The sequence below is a fragment of the Jaculus jaculus genome, chromosome 8 (genome assembly GCF_020740685.1).
Source record: "Jaculus jaculus isolate mJacJac1 chromosome 8, mJacJac1.mat.Y.cur, whole genome shotgun sequence".
In the NCBI taxonomy this organism is placed as follows: Eukaryota; Metazoa; Chordata; class Mammalia; order Rodentia; family Dipodidae; genus Jaculus; species Jaculus jaculus.
The window spans coordinates 89,399,080-89,421,404 of NC_059109.1; the positions used below are offsets into that span (position 1 = coordinate 89,399,080).

Here is a 22,325-nt window from a genome sequence, read left to right on the forward strand (position 1 = left end):
ACTTCTGTCCCTGGGTGTCTGCTGGGTACAGTCTCTCAGCAGCAGCTCTGTCATGGTTCTGAAAGTGGGGCAGACATGACTGGCAAAATGAAGCCAGAAAACCCTTGAAGTATGATTCTAGGGAGAGTCTCCTGGTTGGGTGTAACTAAATGATGTGACTGCACCAGAGCTTACCTGTCAGAAGACAGCACGTCACCATAGAAAGCACATATGGGTAGGCTTCTGTGTCCCCTACTGGATGCCTTGCCACTGCTACAAGGCTCATCTTTCCCCACCTTGAGACCAGCAACACTGAAGAAGCCTGGTACGTGAGCAGGGCTATAAAGTTCTATGATTGCTTGTAGAACACTTGTGTTAAATGTGTTTGGGGGATAGATTCAAAACCACTTATGAAATGGTACCTTGGTATGTGTCTGTAGACTCCACACTCAGGGGGCTGAGGGAGGAGGATCATGAGTATGAGGGCAGTCCAAGCTACAGAACGAGGCCCCATTTCAAAGAAAAAAATGTGGGGAAAACATCATGACCACTTGTCACTATTAATGCTGATATTTTCACTTCCATCCTATCCTTGGTAAAAGTCACCTTTCTCTTTGGTATGTAATTATATGCCACACTTCATGTTGGGTTCCAGCTGATGGCAGGAAGAATGAATTCCTAATATGTCTGATAAATGCACTACAAAACAAAACACTGGGATTAAGCCATTGTCAGTAAAGCCGACCATGGACTTGGAGTGCAGTTCTGACACTGGGCGCTCTGAGAAGCGTCACTGAATGGTGTGCAGTTCCAAGGAAATCATTTTACAAAGATCGGCACATTTTCAACAGATGTTAATAGATGTTTGTTCCGAATGTGATATCATGGAGTACCTACTGAAGTGGTAGCATAGGCCAGATGAGCTGATACATTTATTACTTTTATGTGTATTTGTGTATTATATATATTTGATGCATTTATTATTATTCATTGGTAGTGTTGAATGGACTTAAATGTTTTTGCATATGATATTTATTTACCCTGCGTATGTTTACCCAGTGTCTGAAAGGATTCCAAGCACTCTATACACATTAACTTCTTGGGTCCTTTAAGCAAGTGTATGAGACACATGGGATTATGATGCCTAGCACAGATGTAGCCTTGTCAGTAAGATGATGAAACAGAGCCCAGAGAGTGGAGTGGCTATGTCAAGAGTTGGAGCCCAGGCAAGTCTGCACTCCTAGCATCACATCCATTTTTACTATGAAACAAACAACCCCCATATTTCTCAGTGTAAGACAGGAACTACTTATTCTCTTTCCCAGGTTATTTATTCAGCAGGGCAGCTCTTGCTTGGACCAGGCTCATTCTTGTGTGTGCATAGCTGGGTCAGCCCAGGATGACCTGAAAAGGTGACCCAGCTCCTGCCACAGACTTCTTATCCCCACTACTATAGCCGGGCTCTGAGAGAGAATGGGAAGAGTCTCAGGTGTCTTTAAGGTCCTCTGCTTGTACTAAGTGTGCTCCTCTCTCATTTGATGAAAACAAATCAGCTGGTTGGATCAGGCAAGTGGAAGGGCACTACCAAAGGGCCTGGGCACTGGAATGGAAACTGGGGCCTGGGATACAAGGAACCTTCCACAATCATGATTCAACACTATCCTGTGTTTATCTTGCTTTCCAGATGGTTTTAAAGTTGCTGTTTCAGGTTCCAAATGAATTGTCCAAATGTCATAATCTGTAGACTTGTTGCTGTAGGAAGGTAATAAAAGGATAATAAGAAACATGGAAAATTAAAGGATATTTATGATTTTAGGCTGATCCTGGGGAAACCCCATCAGAGGCTCCAAGTGAAGCCAGAACAACTCCAGCAGAAAATGGAGTGAACCACACTGCATCCCTGGCACCCAAACCACCCTCCCAAGCTCAGCACAGCCAACCTGCTCCGGGTAAGCAGTGAGGACAGAGCTGGTGACACTAGATATCTCAGTCAGCAGCCTGGTGTGCCTCTGTAGATGGCTGCAGAGGGTAAGGAGGAGGCATGGACTTGTGTGACAATGAGCAAATGGATGGGTGGGTGGAGACATGGAAGAATGGAGGGAAGAAGGGAAAGATAGTGGATGGAAGTAGTAAAGGAGGGAGAGAGGGCAGAGAAGTGGGAGGAATGGTGAGACAGAATGATAGAGGAAAGGAGGGAAGGATGAAGCAATAGATGGGTGGATGGAGGGAAGGAGCTAAAGATGTGGAAAGGAGAGAGGGAAGATGAATTGAGAGAGGGATGGATGGGCAGATGCCACAAAGCCCCAAAAGTGTTCATCCGGCTCTGCTTTCAGCCTAGAACTCATCCAGGCATACTGGATTATATTCAGCAGTGAGTGGAAATCCACCTGCCAGCCAGGTTTGTGAAGAGTTCTTCAAGCAGCTGAGAACATCTAGGCCTTTAAAGCACAATCTCAGCTCTACTTAGAACACCTATCTTTTTGAAGATATAATTCATTAAGTCTCTGCAAGCAACTTACTGTTCAGTAACTTTGAATGCCTCCCTCTGCTCATCACTCTGCTAAGTCTTGCCTGTGGGTTGTTCATTCTACTTTTATTCCAAGCCTCTACAGGAAGATCACATGTGGGCAGTGAAAATGAGCCTCCTGAAGACCACAAAGCCAATAAAGGGCAAGTCAGGTCAGGCAGGGCTCCAGACGCTGCTAAAACTCTTGCTTTGAGCTTCTGTATGCCAGCCTGAGCCATACTCACTTCTCAGAAGAAATCCTTTGATTTCTGTGCAGTTCACTGGTTTCTCATCTCACTGCTGGTTGATGTGATTATCTCGTGTGTATCAGGTTTCTGGCAGCAGATGGTAGCTGTCCTGGGACCAATTTCAGTTTCTGCACCCTCTCTACTGAGGAATGGCACACATGTGATCTCTGTTAGTTGAGCCAATTAATAAACAGAGGAGTAAAAGGTTTTCTCCCATGTGACTTCATGCCCCATTCCCTCTGTATCATAGTAGAATGTGGCATTGGTAGGGTTCAGATCTTCCATTTGATGTGTGAGTGTACTTCTCATGGTGGAGGACGATACTTTAAAAAGAGTCAGTTCTATTTAATTTGTACTACACATACATGTACTGATAGTATGATTTTTAAAAGGTTGATGATGGTCTGGAGAGATGGCTTAGTGGTTAAAGAGCTTGCCTGTGAAGCCTAAGGACCCCGGTTCGAGGCTCGGTTCCCCAGGTCCCACGTTAGCCAGATGCACAAGGGGGCGCACGCGTCTGGAGTTCTTTTGCAGTGGCTGGAGGCCCTGGCGCGCCCATTCTCTCTCTCTCCCTCTATCTGTCTTTCTCTCCATGTCTGTCGCTCTCAAATAAATAAATAAATAAATAAATATTTTTTAAAAGGTTGATAAAATCAATAATAGATTATGAATCTCAAACAATAAACAATATTTTTAAATGGAGATTTTTGTTTACCACATGGAAACATTTCAGTGCTTCTGAAGTATGTTATATATAATAATATATATGTCAGTATATCTGACTGCTTTGGAGAATAAAAGAGAATTTAACATTTGATTGCTAAGAGATACTCAAGAATACTTTGACTTACAGGACACATTTTTTTAAATGATGCAGAATGTATGGCAGAAACTCTTCTCTTTCCTTAATGTTAACACTTGGCAAGATCACAGTGAAATGCTCACAATGACCATGTGTGACCTTCATCTGCTTTTCAGTCTTGTCCTTTTTTCTTTTATTATTTATTTGAGAGAGAACAAGAGGGGGACACTTCAGGGCCTCTTGCCACTGCAAGTGAACTCCAGATGCATGTGCCACTTTGTGCATCTGGCTTTATGTGGGTACTGAGGAATCAAATCTGAGCCATCAGGCTTTATAGGTCAGCTCCTTTAACCACTGTGTCTCATTTCCAGCCCCTAGTCATATCTTTTTTATGTTGGCATTCCCCACTCATGATCCCACATTGCACTTTCTTGTCATGTCTTCAAGGTCCCCTTTCCCTCTATGGTAGTCCTCAAGTCTTTCTTGTTCCTCTTAGCTTGATATTTTGGGTGGAAGTTTGATCAGTTAATTTGCAGATTGTCCTTCACTTTGAGATTCCTAGATTTTTCTCATGGTCAGACAGCACTTCTACCTGTTTGAGTGCTATGTCCTTCTTGGTGCATCCTCTCAGGGATAGGTGATGCTGGTTGACACATCCCATCACTGGTGCTGTGGGTTGCTAGATGAGGATGGTTTCCTCCTAAAAGTTATGACTCTCAACTCTTAGATTTCTAGTGGTAGGAACTTTGAGTGTGCACAAACATTCCGCCTTTCTTTAAATTCTTACCAATGCTTTTTGCCTGCAGTTTATCACCACTTCCTGTTAAGTATTAAATTAAAACTTGTTGCTCCTGATTTTGCCAAAAGGTGGCAGTAGCCCTGCCTACATTGAATTTTTCCTTTTAAGCAAAGTGATGTCCTTTTTCTCCCTCAGTATGGAAAAATACATGTAACTTGATATTCAAGTAGGACTATCTTCCAGTTACAAAATGAACACAGTTTTTAGAATAATTACATTATAAATACTTTTGTCCTACAACGTGGTACTCTTTCTGAGACTTAAACTCAAGGTAAAAAGCATCTGGGAAAATGGTTCAGCAATTAAAGACACTTGTCTATGAAGGCTGGTAATCTGAGCTCAATTCCCACCTATATAACCTGGTGCAAAAAAGTGGTGCAAAATCTGGTATTCATTTGAAGTGTCAAGAAGCCCTGGTGCATGAGTACACACACACACACACACACATTTTTAAAGTTTTTATTTTTTATATATATATATTTTTTTATGTAGGGTCTTACTCTAGTCCCAGCCGACCTGGAATTCACTATGTAGTCTCAGGCTGGCCTCAAATTCACAGTGATCCTCCTACCTCAGCCTCCCAACTGGTGGGATTAAAGGCATGCACCATCACCCTGGCAGAGAGAAAGAGAGATTCAGGGTGCCAGGGCCTCTTGCTGCTGCCCACAAACTCCAGACACATGTGCAACTTTGCGCATCTGGCTTTACATGGGAACTGGGGAATCTAAATCTGGTTATTAGGCTTTGCAGGCAAACGCCTTAACAGCTGAGCCCATCTTTCCAGCCCTAAAATTTGTTTTTTAATGTTTTATTTATTTAAGAGAGAGGGAGTGAATAAGAGAATGGGCACACCAGGGCCTCCAGCCATTGTAAACAAACTCCAGATGCATACACCACCATGTGCTTCTGGCTTACATGGGTTCTGAGGAATCAAACCTGGATCCTTAGGTGTCACAGGCAAGTGCCTTAACCACTAATCCATCTCTCAAGCCCAAAAGTATTTAAAAGTCTAGAAAAAGTGGCCAGAGAGATGGCTGCACAGTTAAAGGTGCTTGCTTGCAAAACCTGACAGCCTGGGGTTGAGTCCTCAGTACCCATATAAAGCCAGATGCACAAAGTGGTACATGCATCTGGAATTTGCAGTAGCAAGAGTTCTTGGTATATCCATTCATATTCTCCCTCTCCCTCTCTCTCTCTCCCTCTCTCTCTCTCTCTCTCTCTCTCTCTCGCAAATAAGTAAATGAATATATTTTTTAAAAAATCAAGAGAATGAGACACAAAACCAAGGGGTAATTCTTTTTTTCTATGCTAAGCATAAAACACATGGAAGCAAGCATTCTACCACTGAGCTACACCCCCATTCCCAAACTATTTTCTAATAAATGGAATAAAAATGTAAAAGTCAAATAAGGCTACCTATTTTATCTTTTGTCACAGGTTCTGTAAAGGCGCCTGCCAAAACAGAAGACCTTATTCAGAGTGTCTTAACAGGTAAGCGCTGCCCTTACCCTCTATGAAATTTGATAGCTGAACATTACATAAGCCAATATTTATAGCAGAGGAGATTTCTACTTCTTAAAAATAACAACATTAATATTTCTTCTTTGAGAGAGACTATAGACATCTAGTGTTAACTTAGGTCACAGTACATGGTTTAAGATTACAAAGAAGTAAACATATTTGGAGCTAGGACCCCACAGGCTAAAAATAATGCAGCTCTGGAGATGGCTATTTCAAACCAAGGACTAGTTTCCTCTTGGCAAAAGAGCCAGAGAATAGTAATAGAGGTCTTCCTAAAGTACTCATATGTCATTTATGAAAAATATGACCACAAAATGTGCAATGTTTCTGACTTGTGATACAGTTGAGAATTATATTCTATTTAGTTGGCTACATGAAATGGTGAGGACTAAAACTGATGCAAGATTTCTTCAATATAATCAACATTCACTATGGAATGGAGTCTTAAAAATACTTACAATACACTACCCAAAACCCAACCAGAATTATATGCACATTCACCAAAAACACCACTATTAGTAAAACTCAGATATCAATGATACAAATGACTATCAACAGTAAGGTAGATAAGTCAATTGTACGTTCACAAAAGTGACACATAACCATGTGGATAAAACTCATAAGTATAGTGTTGAGAAAAAGAAGTGGGGCACCAAAGAGCATGGTTTCATTTACATAAAACTCAGAGACCTGCAAAATGAATTCACACCATTGAAACCCCAGATTAGGATTATCCCCAATGAAGGGCAGGAGCCAGAACATGCCCAAGCAACTGGTAATATTCTGATTTTCACCAGGATGATAGTTACTGAGACATACTAACATTACAAAACCAAACAAGAATGAATATTTATGATTTAGGCACTTTAATGCATGCCTTTATATTTCATCAAAAATATAAATTATGCATAGAAAAAATATCGAAAGAATTTGTTATAAGGAAACAAAACATATTTTAAAGTGGGTATATGGAAAATGGTACATTTATGAAAACAGAAAGCAATGTTTATTAGATATATGTAAATAATAGACAAAAAGGCAACATGTCAGCATCACAGTGTCAGCTCTGATTATCCCTGGGTTGCTTTTTTTTAAGTGACTTTTTTGCCTTTATAGAAATGGACATTACTTTTATATTTGGAACATATTTTAAAGGGCAGCCTTTGGCCTGCAGACTTTTGCAAAGGCAGCATTTGAGGTTATTTTTGTTTTATAGGTTAGACTTAGAACATTGGAACCACATCCCATTTCTAACCTACCCATAGCTGATTTGCTAGAAACCACATTTTTAAATTGTAAGATATAATCAGTTACCAAAAATTCAGCAATTCCTTATTCTCTTAAATTCTTAATGTAATCACTTCTTACTCAACCATAATAAGTCTGCTTAGGCCTGAGGGAAAATGTTAAATACAAGTACCTAGTTTTCTCCACAACTTATTTCTCAAAAAAAAAAATCTGATATCAAGAGAACAGACACATTTTAAGGGAAGGATGGGAAGTACATCTCAATTGTGTATTTAGCATTAAAGAAATTAAATTATCATTCTGACGACAGTGTTTATCCATAAGTTTCATGTTTTACTCAGGTCTGTTGTGAGTCATGCATTGATTGTTTCTGAATCTCTTGTCAGTTTTAAATATAGCAGAGAGTTCAGATCACTAGGCCCAAAGTCGTGATGAGACACATGATAAAAGGGAGGAGCTGTCCAGGGAAAGGCGCCTGCGGTTCCTGCTTTGCCCAGAAAAGCACTGGAAAACTGTCCCGTGCAATTTTAAGAAATGCGAGCATTATTAAATGAATATTACAGAAATGATAAAATATGCCCACGAAATCTAGGATGATGTAAGGTCAGGTTATGACACAACAGATGTTTTCTGAACACTGGACTGAATTCTGTGCAGTCACATAGGCTGTCACTAACCCATCAGGTGCACATTAAAGCACTTCCCCGGAGGCACTTAACTGCCCTATACTATGGAGAGACAGGACAAAACAATGATGTCTTCCTTGTGAATGGGACCCCTTAAAGATGTGGAACCCAAGTAATTGTTCACTAAGGTGCCAAAAACTATCAAACTGTTTCCAGGACTTCCTCCCCGCCCCTCAGTTTATTTTGTTATTGTTTTTTATTGTTTGTTTTGTTTGTTTTTATGTTTCAAGGTACAGTTCCACTCTAGCCCAGGCTTCCCTGGAATTCACTACGTAGTCTCAGGGTGGCCTTGAACTCATGGTGATCCTCCTGCCTTTGCCTTAGTTGCATTTTTAAATGTTTATTATTTTTAACAAGATGTTTTGTATGGATACACCATGTGTTGGTGCTCTCTTTTCCCTTATCCCTGCCCCATTCCGTTGGGGACGCTCCTCAGTAGGGTTGCAGGTATTCCCCATGGGGGTGTAGTTTATGCGTCGTGGTAGCAATAGTCCGTTATTTTGCGGAATGGCGGCCGTGGTATTTCATCATCATAGGAGCCCTTTAAGTGGCAGAAGTGTCCTGACCCTTAAAGCAGGCGGTGCTGATGCCTTGCCAAGATTCCCTGTGTGTCTGAAGGGCCCCAGTCCCAGGGCAGGGAAGCTTAGCCTCTCAAGTTCAGAGCTTCCCTGTCTCTGCAAAATTGCTCTCAGTCAAAAGGGAGACCCTTTCTAAAAGTTTATGCCTCCTGCTACTGACTGACCCACATTTTTGCTTCCTGAGGAGAGCAGTCTGGAGCGCAGCGCACACTCCACGGCTTCCCAGGAGTCAGGCAGCGCGCCTCGGGCTGATGCGGACACGCGTCCGGGCTCAGATGCTGCACCTGCAGGCCTCCACTCCCTCTCCCCCAGGGCACTGAGAAAACCACATGCTTCTATGGAACCCATACTTTAAACATAAACGAAACTGATCTCTGTGAAGTGTGGTAGCACAGTCTTGAGGGTGCGAGTGGCGGAACGGACGGGACCGCAGGTGAAGGCCAAACGCTGGGCAGAGATCCTGGACGCCGCTCCTGGGCCGGCTGCAGCCCCATCCGCCTGGGCAGTCTCCATCCCTCAGCTCTTGTGCTCATTGGTTGCAGAGGTGGAGGCTCAGACCATCGAAGAGCTCAAGCAACAGAAAGCGTTCGTGAAACTTCAGAAGAAGCATTACAAAGAAATGAAGGAGCTGGTCAAGAGACACCACAAGAAGACAACGGAGCTGATCAAGGAGCACACGGCGAAGTACAACGAAATCCACAATGACTGCTTGAGGAGGAGGGCTGCTCTGGAAAAGTCCGCCAAAAAGGACAGCAAGAAAAAGTAAGTTGAATGAGAACTCCCTGGTTCATCCCCTTGCTTTGGACATCTTTGCAGGCTTGCAGTGTGAACTAGACGGTGATAAGTCATCAGGGAGCGCTCACAAAACGGGAGTCATTTTCTATGAAACTCCTTGCTTCAGTGTTTTGGGCTTGGCTTGGTTTGGTGTTTTGTTGTTGTTCTTGTTGCTTTGTTGGTTTTTAAAAAATATTTTTATTTTTATTTATTTATTTATTTGACAGAGGAAGGAGGAGAGAGAGAGAGAATGGGCGCGTCAGGGCTACCAGCCACACTGCAAACGAACTCCAGATGCGTGCGCCCCCTTGTGCATCTGGCTAACGTGGATCCTGGGGAATCGAACCTGGGTTCTTTGGCTTTGCAGGCAAACGCCTTAACCGCTAAGCCATCCCTCCAGCCTCCTCCCACTTTTTTTAGGCAGGGTCTCACTCTAGACTAGTTTCAAACTCAAGGCAATCCTCCCTCCTACTTCAGCTTGGCTAGTGCTGAAAATAAAGGCATGTACCAACACTCCTGGCTTTTCTTCACTGTGTGATGGCTAGCGAAATAGAAATAAGATGCAGTTACTTTAATTTCTTATTGTTTATGGCACAATGTTGTTTTCCTCAGGGTTTATTTAGCTAAATATCAAAATTATTTTTCATTTTTAATTTTAGTCATTTAATGAACATTGTAGAGTGTGGCTTATGGCATTGTTCTAAAATCTTGACCAATATCAATTCATACTTATTAAAAAGTATGCCCTGAGCCTGGGGATTACAGGCGTGAACCATCACACCTAGCTTATAATATATGTTATATGTTATTAAAGAGAATTTCACTTCTTTTTATAGATTGCTACTAAGCATCTTAAATGACATACATGGGGAAATATCACATCGTATTTCTACTGCATCAACCTTTTGGTGTGATTTCTCTCCTTGAACACTGAATTCACTTCAGCCTCTGAGGGAAAAGAAATAAAGGTCACATAGATCTCCTTATCTGATTAAAGAACGATTGCTTGATCCTCCAGAAGACACAAAGGCTTGTCCAATATTAAGTTACCAAAGGATTAATTTTAAGTAGCATTAGGATAGTGCTTTTGACCCTGTTTTATGGATGATGCAGAGACATTGACATATGGTTGTTTTTTAGACTATTCCTCAAAGAGCAAAAAGGGCCTGAGCATCAAGTATCAAGAGATCTGTCAGAAGAGGCAAAGCCCCTGAGGTCCTGCTTATGTCTATCTGTCTGTCTCGCATCAGCCTTAATCCACAATAAAGCTCTAAAAATTTCTCAGAGTAATCATCTGGCATTACATCCATCACATCATTTTCTCACTCAAATACCCATCGTCTCTACTGAGCATTCCACATAAGGCAAAGAGCAGTTTACTAAGAGGTTGTTTCTGTCCAGATGTGGGGCTCAATGCCATTATGCTGTCCCCAGAGGCTCTGCCTCCCAGCAGTGTTGGTCCTCTACTCTGCCACGTGCTGTGTCTCACAGGGCCCCAGTGTCCTCAGATGAGAACTGGAGGTGGCCATACCTAAGTGGTTGGCTGGTGTGAGTGTGCCTGGCATGTGTGGAGCAGCTGGTCAGCAAGCTCTGCCTCTGCTGTGTGGTTATAGCTGATCGAAGAAGCATCTTTATGTTCCAGCCACACTGACTCCTGCTATAAAAGAGGGGTAATGGGACATGCTCATGACAAGCTGGAGAGCCTTCTTTTTACATTTTTGTTTTTTTATCTGCAAAGTAGAAAGACAAAGAGAGGGAGAGGCATGCCAGGGCCTCTTGCCACTGCAAATGAACTCCAGATGTATGCACCACTTTGTACATCTGGTTTTACATGTGAATACTGGGAAATTGAACCCAGGCTGATGTATTAGGTCCAGAATGGTGGTTTGGCTTTTCTGAAAAGGGTTCCACGTACATGAACCCAACACACGCACCATCTGCCCCATTTCGCTCTGTATCCCTTCCTACTGTTCTCTGTACAGACTGTAAAATTATAAGGAATCTCATACTGTAAGTTAGTGAGAATTGCTTCATCTTGGTTAGTCCTAATCTTTTTTGTTTCTCAGTTTTTGTTTTAGTTTTTGTGGGGTTTTTTGTTTGTTTTTTTCTTTGTTTTTGTTTTTCGAGATAGGGTCTCACTCTAGCCAAGGCTGATCTGTAATTCATTATGTAGTCTCAGGATGGCCTCATCTCATGGTGATCCTCCTACCTCTGCCTCCCGAGTGCTGGAATAAAAGGCATGTGCCACCACGCCTGGCTATTTCTTTGTTTTGCTTTTCATGGTGGAGTCTCACTATAGGGCAGGCTGCCCTGGAATTCACAATGTAGTCTCAGGCTGGCCTCAAACCTCCTGCTTTTGCTTCTTAATTGCTGGGATTAAAGGCATGTGCCACCATTCCCAGCAGTCCTAATCTTCTAAATATCTTCCTTAGTTTTCAAAAACAGAGTAGAGAATGTCCTTCTGCATATAATGAACACAAGGAAGACTTTATAATGAATTTGTCATATCTCCTTTTTCCTTGTAACAAAAAATTTTGAGAACATGCAATTTGGTTAGTAATATCAATTAAGTTGTCACAACTCCCAAAGAGCCTTATTTTTGTTATGTGTCCTGATGTTAAAAATCATAAGAAACAGAAATTACATGCCTGGTAGGAAGATCATCAGTTATTCATACATAATTCTACATACTTTGTTTTCTATCCACATCACTCTTCTGCAAAATAGGATATGTTTTAAAACATTTTTATTTATTTGCAAGCAGAAACAGAGAGAGAGAGAGAGAGAGAGAGGAGACAGACAGATAGACACAGAGTGTGTATATCAGGCTTCTTGCCCCCCCCCCCCCGTAAATGAACCCCAGATGCTGGTTCTTCTTTGTGCATTTGGCTATATATAGGTACTAATGAGTCAAACTCAAGTCAATAAGCTTTGCAGGCAAGTGCCTTAACCACTGAGCAATCTCACCAGCCCCCTAGGGCACCTATTTGATGGCCTCCACCAGAATTTACTTGATGAGTAGGCTATTTTTTATTTTATTTATTAATTTACTTGAGAGAGGGAGACAAAGAGAAGCAGACAGAGAGAGAAGTGAATGTGGGCATGCCAGTGCCTCCTGCCATTGCAAACAAACTACAGATACATGTGCCACTTTGTGCATCCGGCTTGATATGAGTCCTGGAGAATTGACTCCATCTGTCAAGCTTTGAAAGCTAAGTGCCCTTAACCACTGAGCCATTTCTCCAGTACCCAATGAGTAGTTTTTATAGGTCAAGTGTAGACAGAAATGACATTTATGTTCCCTTACAATAAATAAATAAAGGATATTTTAAAAAATTCTTCCTAGATACTGTTTTCCTAATGTGGCATTATCATTCTCACCACACTTGTCATAGGCCCCCAGTTGCCTGGCTTCTTTTGTCCCTCTGATTTATCCCACAACAACACAAAATTAGTTCACTATCTATAACTAAAGACCTTTGTCTGCTAAGTTTATCTTTGGAGTCTCATCCTCTTCTAGTGATTTGGCTTATCAAAGCATTTATTTCTAGGATGGAGAGATTGCTTAGTGGTTAAGATGTTTGCCTGCAAAGCCTAGGTTTGATTCCTTATAACCCATGTAAGCCAGATGCACAAGGTAGTGCAGGTGTCTAGAGTTCATTTGCAATGACTAGAGGCTGTGGCATGCCCATTCTCTCTTTCTCTCTCTCATAAATAAATAAATAAAATATTTTAAACTATTTATTCCCAAGCTCTGTGCTCTCTTGGTGAAGGTCTAGGTTTGGGTAGCTTTCCAGACACCTGCTACCACTGGCACATTTTGGGAGACAAGCTCTGTGTCATTGCAGATCAGAACCCAGCAGCCCTGACCACGGTCCATCGACCATTGAGCAAGACCTTGCTGCCCTGGATGCTGAAATGACGCAAAAGCTAGTAGACCTCAAGGACAAGCAGCAGCAGCAGCTGCTTAACCTCCGGCAAGAGCAGTACTACAGTGAGAAATACCAGAAACGAGAGCACATCAAGCTGGTGAGCCTGGGCAATGTGGGGTGTGTGTGTCTGTGCCACTGTCATTTCTTTGCTACAAATGTTTGATGCTCTTGGGTGACTCCAAAGACACAAGGACAGGTATGAATGACACCAGCTGAGAGACTGTAGGGTCCACTTGGTGCCCATCTCATGAACATTTTATAAACGCCATTATTCTAGCATGTTTTAAACCCCTTGCTATATCTTTAATGAAGTTATGTTCTTTTTTTTTACTTTTTAGCTTACCTTTGAATTTTAGTAGTTTTAAGAGATCTTTAGGATTACACAGGGAGTAAAAAATTCTTTTCTAACAAAGAGAACATGCTACAAGAAAATTCTTACATTTTTTTTTTCTACATTGCTGGGCTTTTCCAGAATAAATAGCAAAATCCCAACATGGCCCACTGTCCTTTGCTTTCCTAAAGGTCCTGATGAAAGTAAATCCACCCTCTTTGTAAGTGATGAGTTTTGTCCTCCAAAATGTTTTCTCATGACTCATGACACTTTCCCCCTTGTTTTTGACAACTTGACAAGTAGTAGGGATGCAATATTTAATAGCATATCGATTAAGTGAAATTAGTCCTAAAGTAGCCTTGAAACTAAGCTAATTCTAAAAATAAGACAAATAAGTAAGCTTAACAGGAGTCAGTAGTACACTAAAGGGATGGGTTCATAGAAGAGTCTGTGTAGTGTGCCCATTTCTTGCTGAGGGTCTGTGCATATGAGTACATTCACTGTGTATGAACATGCAGTCTATGGAATAGAGAAAGTCTTTGCCATTGTCACTATGCCCCTTTGCAGGATTGGGATTACAGGCACATATGGCCATACCCAGCTATTTAAGTGGGTTCTGGAAAGTTAAACTTGGGTGTGTTCAGGCTACCTCAGCTACTCAGGAACCCCACTTAACTGTTTAGCCAAAAGTCAATTTTAGTAAGTCATTTTTTCCACTCAGCTGTAACAACTGCTATCTAATTTTTTCCAGCAACCCATGGGTAGCAGTTACCTTCTCACTTCAGGAACAATACGCCTGATCAGAAGTAGCTTATGGTAGAAGAGGGTTTATTTGATGATTTACTTTGAATGGCTAGCCCCCCCACACACACTATATTCGGGATTTTATTAAAGTTTGTAATTAGATCTACAGCCACCTGGATGAAGGAGGTGTCACACTGGGCAGATAGATCTTAAGGTCCAGCCCTAAGGTGTGGTGGTAGACTTGGAATTCCAGTCTAAAGATATGCAAAGTGCTTGAGTTTTGCCTGAAGTTCCTGTAATGTACTTTCTTGGTTGGCTTATAGCTTTTTTTTTTTTTTTTTTTTTTTCTCTTTCTCTCTGCTTGGACCTGTGGAAGTTGGCTAGCTTCTTCTGCCATTATGGAACTTCCCCTGGATCTGTAAACATTAAATAACTTTCCTTTCTCCATAATGGTGCTTGGTTTAGAGGTTCATCTCAGTGACTGAGGCTGTATACTATGTTGGGGCTTACAATTCGGAGACGTTTCACCAGGGCAGGGAAAGCATAGCAAAAACAGATGGCAGTGTATAACATCTTGTCACAGCCTCTGGGAGAAGGCAGCAAGAGTGAGCCAGCTAGCACTAGCAAGGGAGGCTGGACTACATAATTGTAAAGCCTGCCTTCATTGACAAACCTCCTCTAGCAAAGCTCTACATCCCAAAGGCTCCACACCTGGGGACTAAGTACAAGGCTTAGTTACAAGCACAAGAGACTATGGAGGGACATTTTACATTGAAACCACCACACTACGACCCATACTTCAGAATAAAACAATGGTGAAAATAGCAACCATATATTGTCACTGTGAGACCATATACTTTGCTAAGTTATTGTCCTGTTGAGTTCTAATACAACCATTAGCACTTGGTAAAATTTTCAGTGCAGTTTCCATATTGAAAAAAACGTATAGACTCTCTCTCTCTCTCTCTATCTGTTTCTTTCTCTCACTCTCAAATATGATAAATAAAATATTTTTTTAAAAAAAATAAACAGCTGGAAAGATGGCTTAGGAGTTGAGTCACTTGCCTACAAAGCCTAAGGAGCCAGGTTTGATTCCCCAGAACTCACATAAGGACAAGGTGGTGCATGTGTCTGGAGCTTCTTTGTCGAGGCTGGAGGCCCTGGTGTGTCCCCTCCCTCTTTCTTTCTATCTGCCTGTCTCTCTCTCTCTCTCTTTTTCTCCCCTCTCTCAAAAAAAATAAATAAAATATTTAAAAGAAAACTTATAGAGGTGCCTGGTGACTTTTTCAGGTTTCCATGACAAGAAAGTGTTTGTTTGGTTTTTTTTGTTATTGTTGTGATTTTATCTGAACCTTGTCCATCTGACTTGAGAATCCTACTCTACACCTCCTAATTCAGAGTGCAGGTCAGTGTCATCATAATGAAGGGATAGTGTTGTGTTTCCTGCTCACACACTGCCATGCCTTTCTTCTCGAGGAGTGGGATTCTATACTCCTCTCTCTTTTTGTTTTTCTTCTTCTTCTTTTTTTTTTTTTTTTTTTTTTTGAGGTAAGGTCTCACTCTAGTCCAGGCTGACCTGGAATTCACTATGTATTCTCAGGGTGGCCTCGAACTCATGGTGATCCACCTACCTCTGCCTCCCAAGTGCTGGGATTAAAGGCGTGCGCCACCATGCCCAGCTCCTCTCTTTTTTAATAGCCTTACCTCACATCCATATAGTTCATTCACACAAAACTAATTTTCAGTTTATTTCAAATTCTTCAAACACCATCAAAATCAGTGTTATTATTTTCATCACTCCAAAGCCAAAACTCTTCATTCAGCCATTGATCTATTACTCAACAAAGATTTATGAAACAGCTGCTCAGCAAATATTTCAAAACAGCAGTAGATAGGCATGACAGCAACCCTAGCCCCTCTGTAGCTGACCTTGCAGAAGGGGAACTCAGACCCCAAGCAAAATGAGTAGAAGGAGTAAAAGTTGTAGCATTTTGGTATCAAAAATAGATTATTAAAACAGAATTGTAAATGAGAAGTTGGGCTTGGGTGGGGGAAGGATGAAGCACGTACTTGGCAGTTTTCAATAGACTCAATGGGGAAGGACGTCCCGATAACAACACAAGAATCAAGCTGTGAATGACTGACCTGGACATGCACATGGAGGAGGATTTCTCGGGGCAGAAGACTTGACGTGCAAAACCTTTGACTAGGAAAAGGCCTGGGCACTGGAAGAAAATCAGAAAGGCTCTGCCAGGGAGGGTTATAAATTATGGGTGAGAGAGTTGGGATTTGGGGAGTGGAAGACGGATTTAAGATGTTTAGGACTATGCCTCTCCTGTGTATGGTCCTCAGAGTGAGGTGGGTGTTACTGTGGTGTTCAGAACAGTGGACTGACATGATCTGAAATAATGTTCTCAAGGACCACTCTGGGGCTGTCTTTCTCAGTTCATGATGAGAACTGATTTCCCAGGAAGAAGCAATCCCAAAGCTCAGTTCAAGCCAATGTTATCCCCAGAAATCACAAAATCCTGGGTTTGACTAGACAGATGAATGCCACTGAGGAGTCTAGAACAACCCAGCTGTAGGAATGTCCCTTGGGCAAGATACCATCCATTCATGGAAGAGATGTGTGGATATTCAGAAAAGATAAGGTGGAGTAAAAGGGAAGCATATTCACTGGAGATTCCCAAGACAAGAACACAGAGTGGAGATGAGAACAGAAGCCCTCACAGTCAAGGAAGGAATGAATTTGAGCTACAAAGTGGGATGTATAAGGAATCCCACTGGTGAAGTGTGGAAAGCTGAAGACTTAGTTTCTGAGGGGCAGAGGAAACAGATGGAAGAAATCCTACTGGAGGTCGAACTCCAGAATATGTGCTTCCATTCCCTATAGCCCAAGGGAAAATCACTCTGAATGTATGTGTTCGTGCGTGTGTGTGTGTGTGTGTGTGTGTGTGTGTATACTGAAAATTTAGAAAAAAACTTTTTATTATTACTTATGAGAGAGTGAATTGGCACGTCAGGGCCTCAGTCATTGCAATGGAACCCTAGATGTGTGTGCCACATTGTGTACATGCATCACCTTGTGTGCATGAATCACCTGTGCGTTTGGCAACCTTGACACTTCTGCCCTCTTCAGATGCAGAAAAGTTCCCTTGCTTAATTCTTTCAGATAAAAGTAAATTAAATCCGGGTGTGGTGGTACATACCTTTAATCCCAGCACTTGAGGGAGTTGAACCTGGGTCCTTAGGCTTTACAAGCAAGTCCTTAACTTCTAAGCCATCTCTCCAGCCTTAGAAGAACTTTTAATTTTTTTATTTATTTATTTAAGAACTTGTTTCAAAATATAAATGTGTGTCTAAATCCTTTCATGTCAAACATGAGCAATCCACTCAACATAGTTACCTTTTCACCAGTATGTCTGTGGATTTAGACTTCTGGTGAGTCCCCTGTGCCTTTTGCAAAAAACTGTAAAGGTCGCTGGAGAATTGTAAGGCTCACACTCTAATTTTGGAAAGACACAGTTTATTTCATGGACTTTTTGCTTCTACAATTCACATTCCAGGACTTTAGTTCCAACACATACACACTAGACCTTTCTCTCTAAGTGGGAAAAATAAGAGCTTGTTCTGCCCAGGAATCTTTTGACTAAAAGGCACCCAAAAGTGACAATTCTATCTTTGGTAGCACCTCTGAATGACTAATGGGCTTCCCAGGCTAAATCAGACAAATGGAAGTGCAATTAAAAAGTCAGTGGGCTCCAGGTAAAAAGGGTGATGAGGAAAATTAAACAAGGTATCTCATCTTCCAAAATTGCTTTTGGGTTTAAAATACAAATTGGCTTTGGTTAAAAGTTATATATTTCAAATGCTTACCTCCACACTTCAAGGATTAAGAAACCATGACAACAGTAAGCTCCTGACCAAATGTTCATTAAAAACAATCGCATCAGCACAATACTCACATAGATGCTTAAGATAAAATAAGTAAAATAGGGGTACCCACATAAAGCCAGAGGCACCAAGTGGCGCATGATTCTGGAGGGATTTTTTTGGGAAAATTTTTGCAACAGCTGGAGGCCCTGGCATACCCATTCTTTCTGTCTGTCTCTCTTCTCTCTATCTCTCTCTGCTTGTGAATAAATAAATAAAAATATTTAAAGAAATAAGTAAAATATCCTCACCGTACATACCAAAGGATCATCAAGGATACATCAAGGATAATGAAACAATGAAGTTATTATCAGATTGATACAAAAACAAAGATAAGGAAACAATTTCCCCGATTCTATAAATTGATAAACAGGAAGAAAATGTTTCTGAAGTATGAGAAGAAAGATGGAAGTTCCCCCATCCACTCTAGTGTCTGGGCCCCTGAGTGCTCTCTGTGAATAGCCTGAGAGTCTTTTTGCCCTGGGTAAGGACCTAACTCCTAGGAAGAACTATATGGCTAGGGGATCTATTCCATTTCTTAACGTGTTATTCAGGTTTATTTGTGCTTTGTCTATGCCTGTAGGATGAGGTTTTCCTTCTCAAAGTAACTGTGGGAAGTTGGGGCAGGGGCATCACCAGGCTCCCAGTTCCTCTCAGTGTTTACTCATGCCTCGCGTTTAAAACTAAATACACAGCTGAGTGATGGAGGGTGTTGTGTTGTGATAGTGCTATTCATAGTTCGTGAGTCATAGAAGGGCTAGGCCCACCACTTTCTATCTTTTCTTCTTCCTGTGTTTTCAGTGCTGGGAATTGAGCCCAGGCTTTTACATATACTGGGCAAGCATGCTACCACAGAGCTATACCTGCCCTCATCCAATACATTATAGTCCAACCATTTTTCCCTTCATTTACTTAAGTTTTACTAGCCATGGTCTTCTTATGTATCTTCCTGTTTGTTATGCTAGCCAGCATTACAGGACTCCAAACCAACCCATTGATCTGAGACCCCATAATTCTCTGCCAATCCCAAGGAATTGAAAGTTGTGTATCTGGGCTGGAGAGATGGTTTAGTGGTTAAGTGCTTGCCTGTGAAGCCTAAGGACCCCGGTTCAAGGCTCGATTCCCCAGGACCCACGTTAGCCAGATGCACAAGGGGGCGCAGGCGTCTCGAGTTCGTTTGCAGTGGCTGGAAGCCCTGGCACGCCCGTTCTGTCTCCATCTCTCTCTCTCACACACACTTTCTCTCTCTATCGCTCTCAAATAAATAAACAACAACAAAATTTAAAAAAGAAAAAGAAAGTTGTGTTTCCAACTGAGGGCACTGGATGAATTCTCATCAGTTATGAGAGAAATGGTCCAACAGATGTAATGGTGCATAGGAGTTAGAGCCAAATACACCCAATGCTGGATACTGCTGCCCATGAAGAAGTGACATGTCCACCCTGAGCTTCAATATTCTCAGGTACCCATGGAGATAAGAATAATTCTCACCGGGTGCGGTGGTGCATGCCTTGAATTCCAGCACTCTGGAGGTAGAGGTAGGAGGATTGCCATGAGTTCGAGGCCACCCTAAGACTACATAGTGAATTCCAGGTCAGCCAGGGCCAGAGTGAGACCCTACCTCGAAAAACCAAAAAAAAATAATAATAATAATAATTCTCAGTCCATTGAAATATAGGGATGAGTAAGTAAGAGGACAGTGTGCTTAAAACAGTTCTCCTCTCTCTCTGTCTCTCCCTTTTTCTCAAATAAATAAATAAAAATTAAATTAAAAATAATTCAATGGTTAAGACATTTGCCTGCAAAAGCAAAGGACCCAGATTCAATTCTCCAGCATCCACATGAGCCAGATGCACAAGATGGCACATGCTCCTGGAGTTTATTTACATGGAGGCCCTGATATACCCATTCTCTTTCTCTCTCTATCTCAAGCAAATAAAATTTTTAAAAATATATTTAAAATCAGTTTTCAATGAAAACCTTTATTTTGTACAATATATGAGCTGGCTAGGAAGTCTACATTTAAATATAAATGTGCATTGTGCCAGATGTGGTGGTGTACACCTTTAATCCCAGCACTTGGGAAGCAGAAGTAGGAGGATTGCCATGAGTCCCAGGCCACCCTGAGATAACATAGTGAATTCCAGGTCAGCCTGAGCTAGAGCGAGACCCTACCTCAAAAAACAAAAACAAAAAAAAAAGGAAAGAAAGAAAGAAATGTGCATTGTTATTACTAACATCCTCCTAGAGGGAACTCACTGCATTCCTTTGGAGATTTGCATTAGCCGCATATGTTCCAGCTTTCTGAGAGCTGCTTGCATTTCCTCCCTCTCAGGTCACCCAGCTGAGATTTACATTCTAGGAGCAATTGCAGTAGGAAATGTCTTCACTGTTTGCTGCTGTGGTGTAATCTGTCTTCCTCCCATATTCTGACTTTAGCGAAGGATCATTTTTCTAGAGAAATAAATGATTTGGCTTCCTCTAAAATGTTGCATTTTTCACCAAACAAGAAATGACAAATACGTAAGTGATTTTAATATTGAATTGAGGAATGAATAATTTCCAAAGTGGACTTTTATTTGGCAAATTTTCTATTATTCCTCTAATAGAGTTGACTTTATGCACGCACATACAGAAAATATATAATCCAGATGCATATAAGATCTTCAGTTTGTTTGTTGTTTTAGCATTATGTCATGGACAATTTTTACTTATTTCTTTCATGGGCAATTTTTTTTTTAATGTTAGGCTATTCAATGTTGCACAATGTCTCCATACTGTTTCATGGTACAAGGTAACTCATTTTATTCAGTCCTATGCTGATGTGTCCCGACCCGTGGGACCTCGTTATTCGTGGGGGCAAGGGGGACCCTAACCTGAAATAAGATGGGCGAGAGAGAGGAAGAGACTCAAGCAAATGTACACTTGTCAAGAGTCCAATTTTATTGAGCCACAGTGGCCTTTTTAAGGGTTAGGGTTAGGGTCTTGGGTGGGGGGCGGGGGCTGGAGGAGGCAGGTGGTGGAAAGTTACAGAATCTTCTTGGCCTTTGGCCTAGGACAGTTTGCAGTTATTCCAAGAATTCACGGTATAGTTCTCACATCTCTGCAGTCGCCAGGCAGGATGTTAATTAGTTAGGTGTGGCGGGGTGAGGGGATGGAATCAGTTAGGTATGGCAGGGTGGGGGGATGAGGAAAGGTCGGAAGTTGCTCAGGGCAGAAGTTATCTCAGGGCAAAGATCTGTTCAGGGCTCATCTCCTCGTCTCCAACATCTCCCCCTCTTCTGTATACAAGGACCAGGATAGGGAGGTTACCGCGACCCCTTAATGATGTCCCAAAGAAGGGCTTGTTTTGGTGGCCGATTATTTTTGTTTAAGAGTAGAAATGGATCCAGAGGAGCAACCTGACAGCAACCTGACATCAGAGAGGCGAGCATTCCCCAGAGTAGGTTGAGCGCTGTTACTCATAGGTCATTGATTTCGATAAAGTCATTTGGATTGACCTTCGAACAAGGGGCACAAACGGGGTCTGAGCCTGTTAGAAGGGCAGTGCTGGACCCTTACCCGTCATTGGATCGGCCTCCTCTCGGCGAGGTCGTCCTGTCTTAGGCGGGTCGAGACTTAGCCACCCGTTCCGTCGCTGACTTACCAGACCACTCACTTTGTGGAAATGTAACGCATTTTGCTCTCAACAAGACCGTCAAAGCCCCATAAGGATCCTGGAGGAAATATGTTTGGTAGCCAATTAGTATGAGGGGTCGCGGAGACCTGAGTTATTATTCGGAGGGGCGGGACCAAAATTTCCACCCCAGGGTGGGTTTTTGCAGGGAGGTAAAGTCTAAGGATCGAGATGGGGGGTTGTCTTGTTCTTTTGGCAGGTCAGCGGCAGATGTTTCTTCTGTGGCGAGGCGAGGTAGTGGACTTCCACCGCCTTGATTGCAGAATCTACCTGACGCTTAATGAAACTGGTTAGTCGTCTGAAGGCCCAGGGGCCAAAGGAGATAAGCAAAAGGAATCCAACAAAAGGGCCTAAAAGACTGGGAAGCAAAGTAGTTAGCCAGGGAGATGTGGAAAACCAATTTTTATACCAAGATTCTTGTTGTTCTTGAGTCCTCTAGATTTCTTTTAACTTTATCAAGGCTATTTTGTATTAGCCCAGTCTTATCTAAGTAAAACAACATTCTTCTTTGAGGGCTACACAGAGTCCCCCTTCCTTTAAGAACACCATATTTAGCCCTCTCCGGTTT

At 41.9% G+C, this 22,325-nt stretch overlaps 1 protein-coding gene across 2 annotated transcripts in view; it reads left to right on the top strand.

Annotated features, from left to right (window-relative positions):
• The window catches only part of Plcb1 (phospholipase C beta 1), an 855,615-nt gene that overhangs the window by 688,332 nt on the left and 144,958 nt on the right, over positions 1-22,325 (top strand). For both annotated transcript variants that reach the window (XM_004661511.2, XM_004661510.2), the window contains exons 24-27: positions 1,796-1,928; positions 5,772-5,825; positions 8,910-9,129; positions 12,990-13,170. In XM_004661511.2, the coding sequence (XP_004661568.1) occupies positions 1,796-1,928; positions 5,772-5,825; positions 8,910-9,129; positions 12,990-13,170 (588 nt within the window). The remainder of the gene's footprint in view (positions 1-1,795; positions 1,929-5,771; positions 5,826-8,909; positions 9,130-12,989; positions 13,171-22,325) is intronic.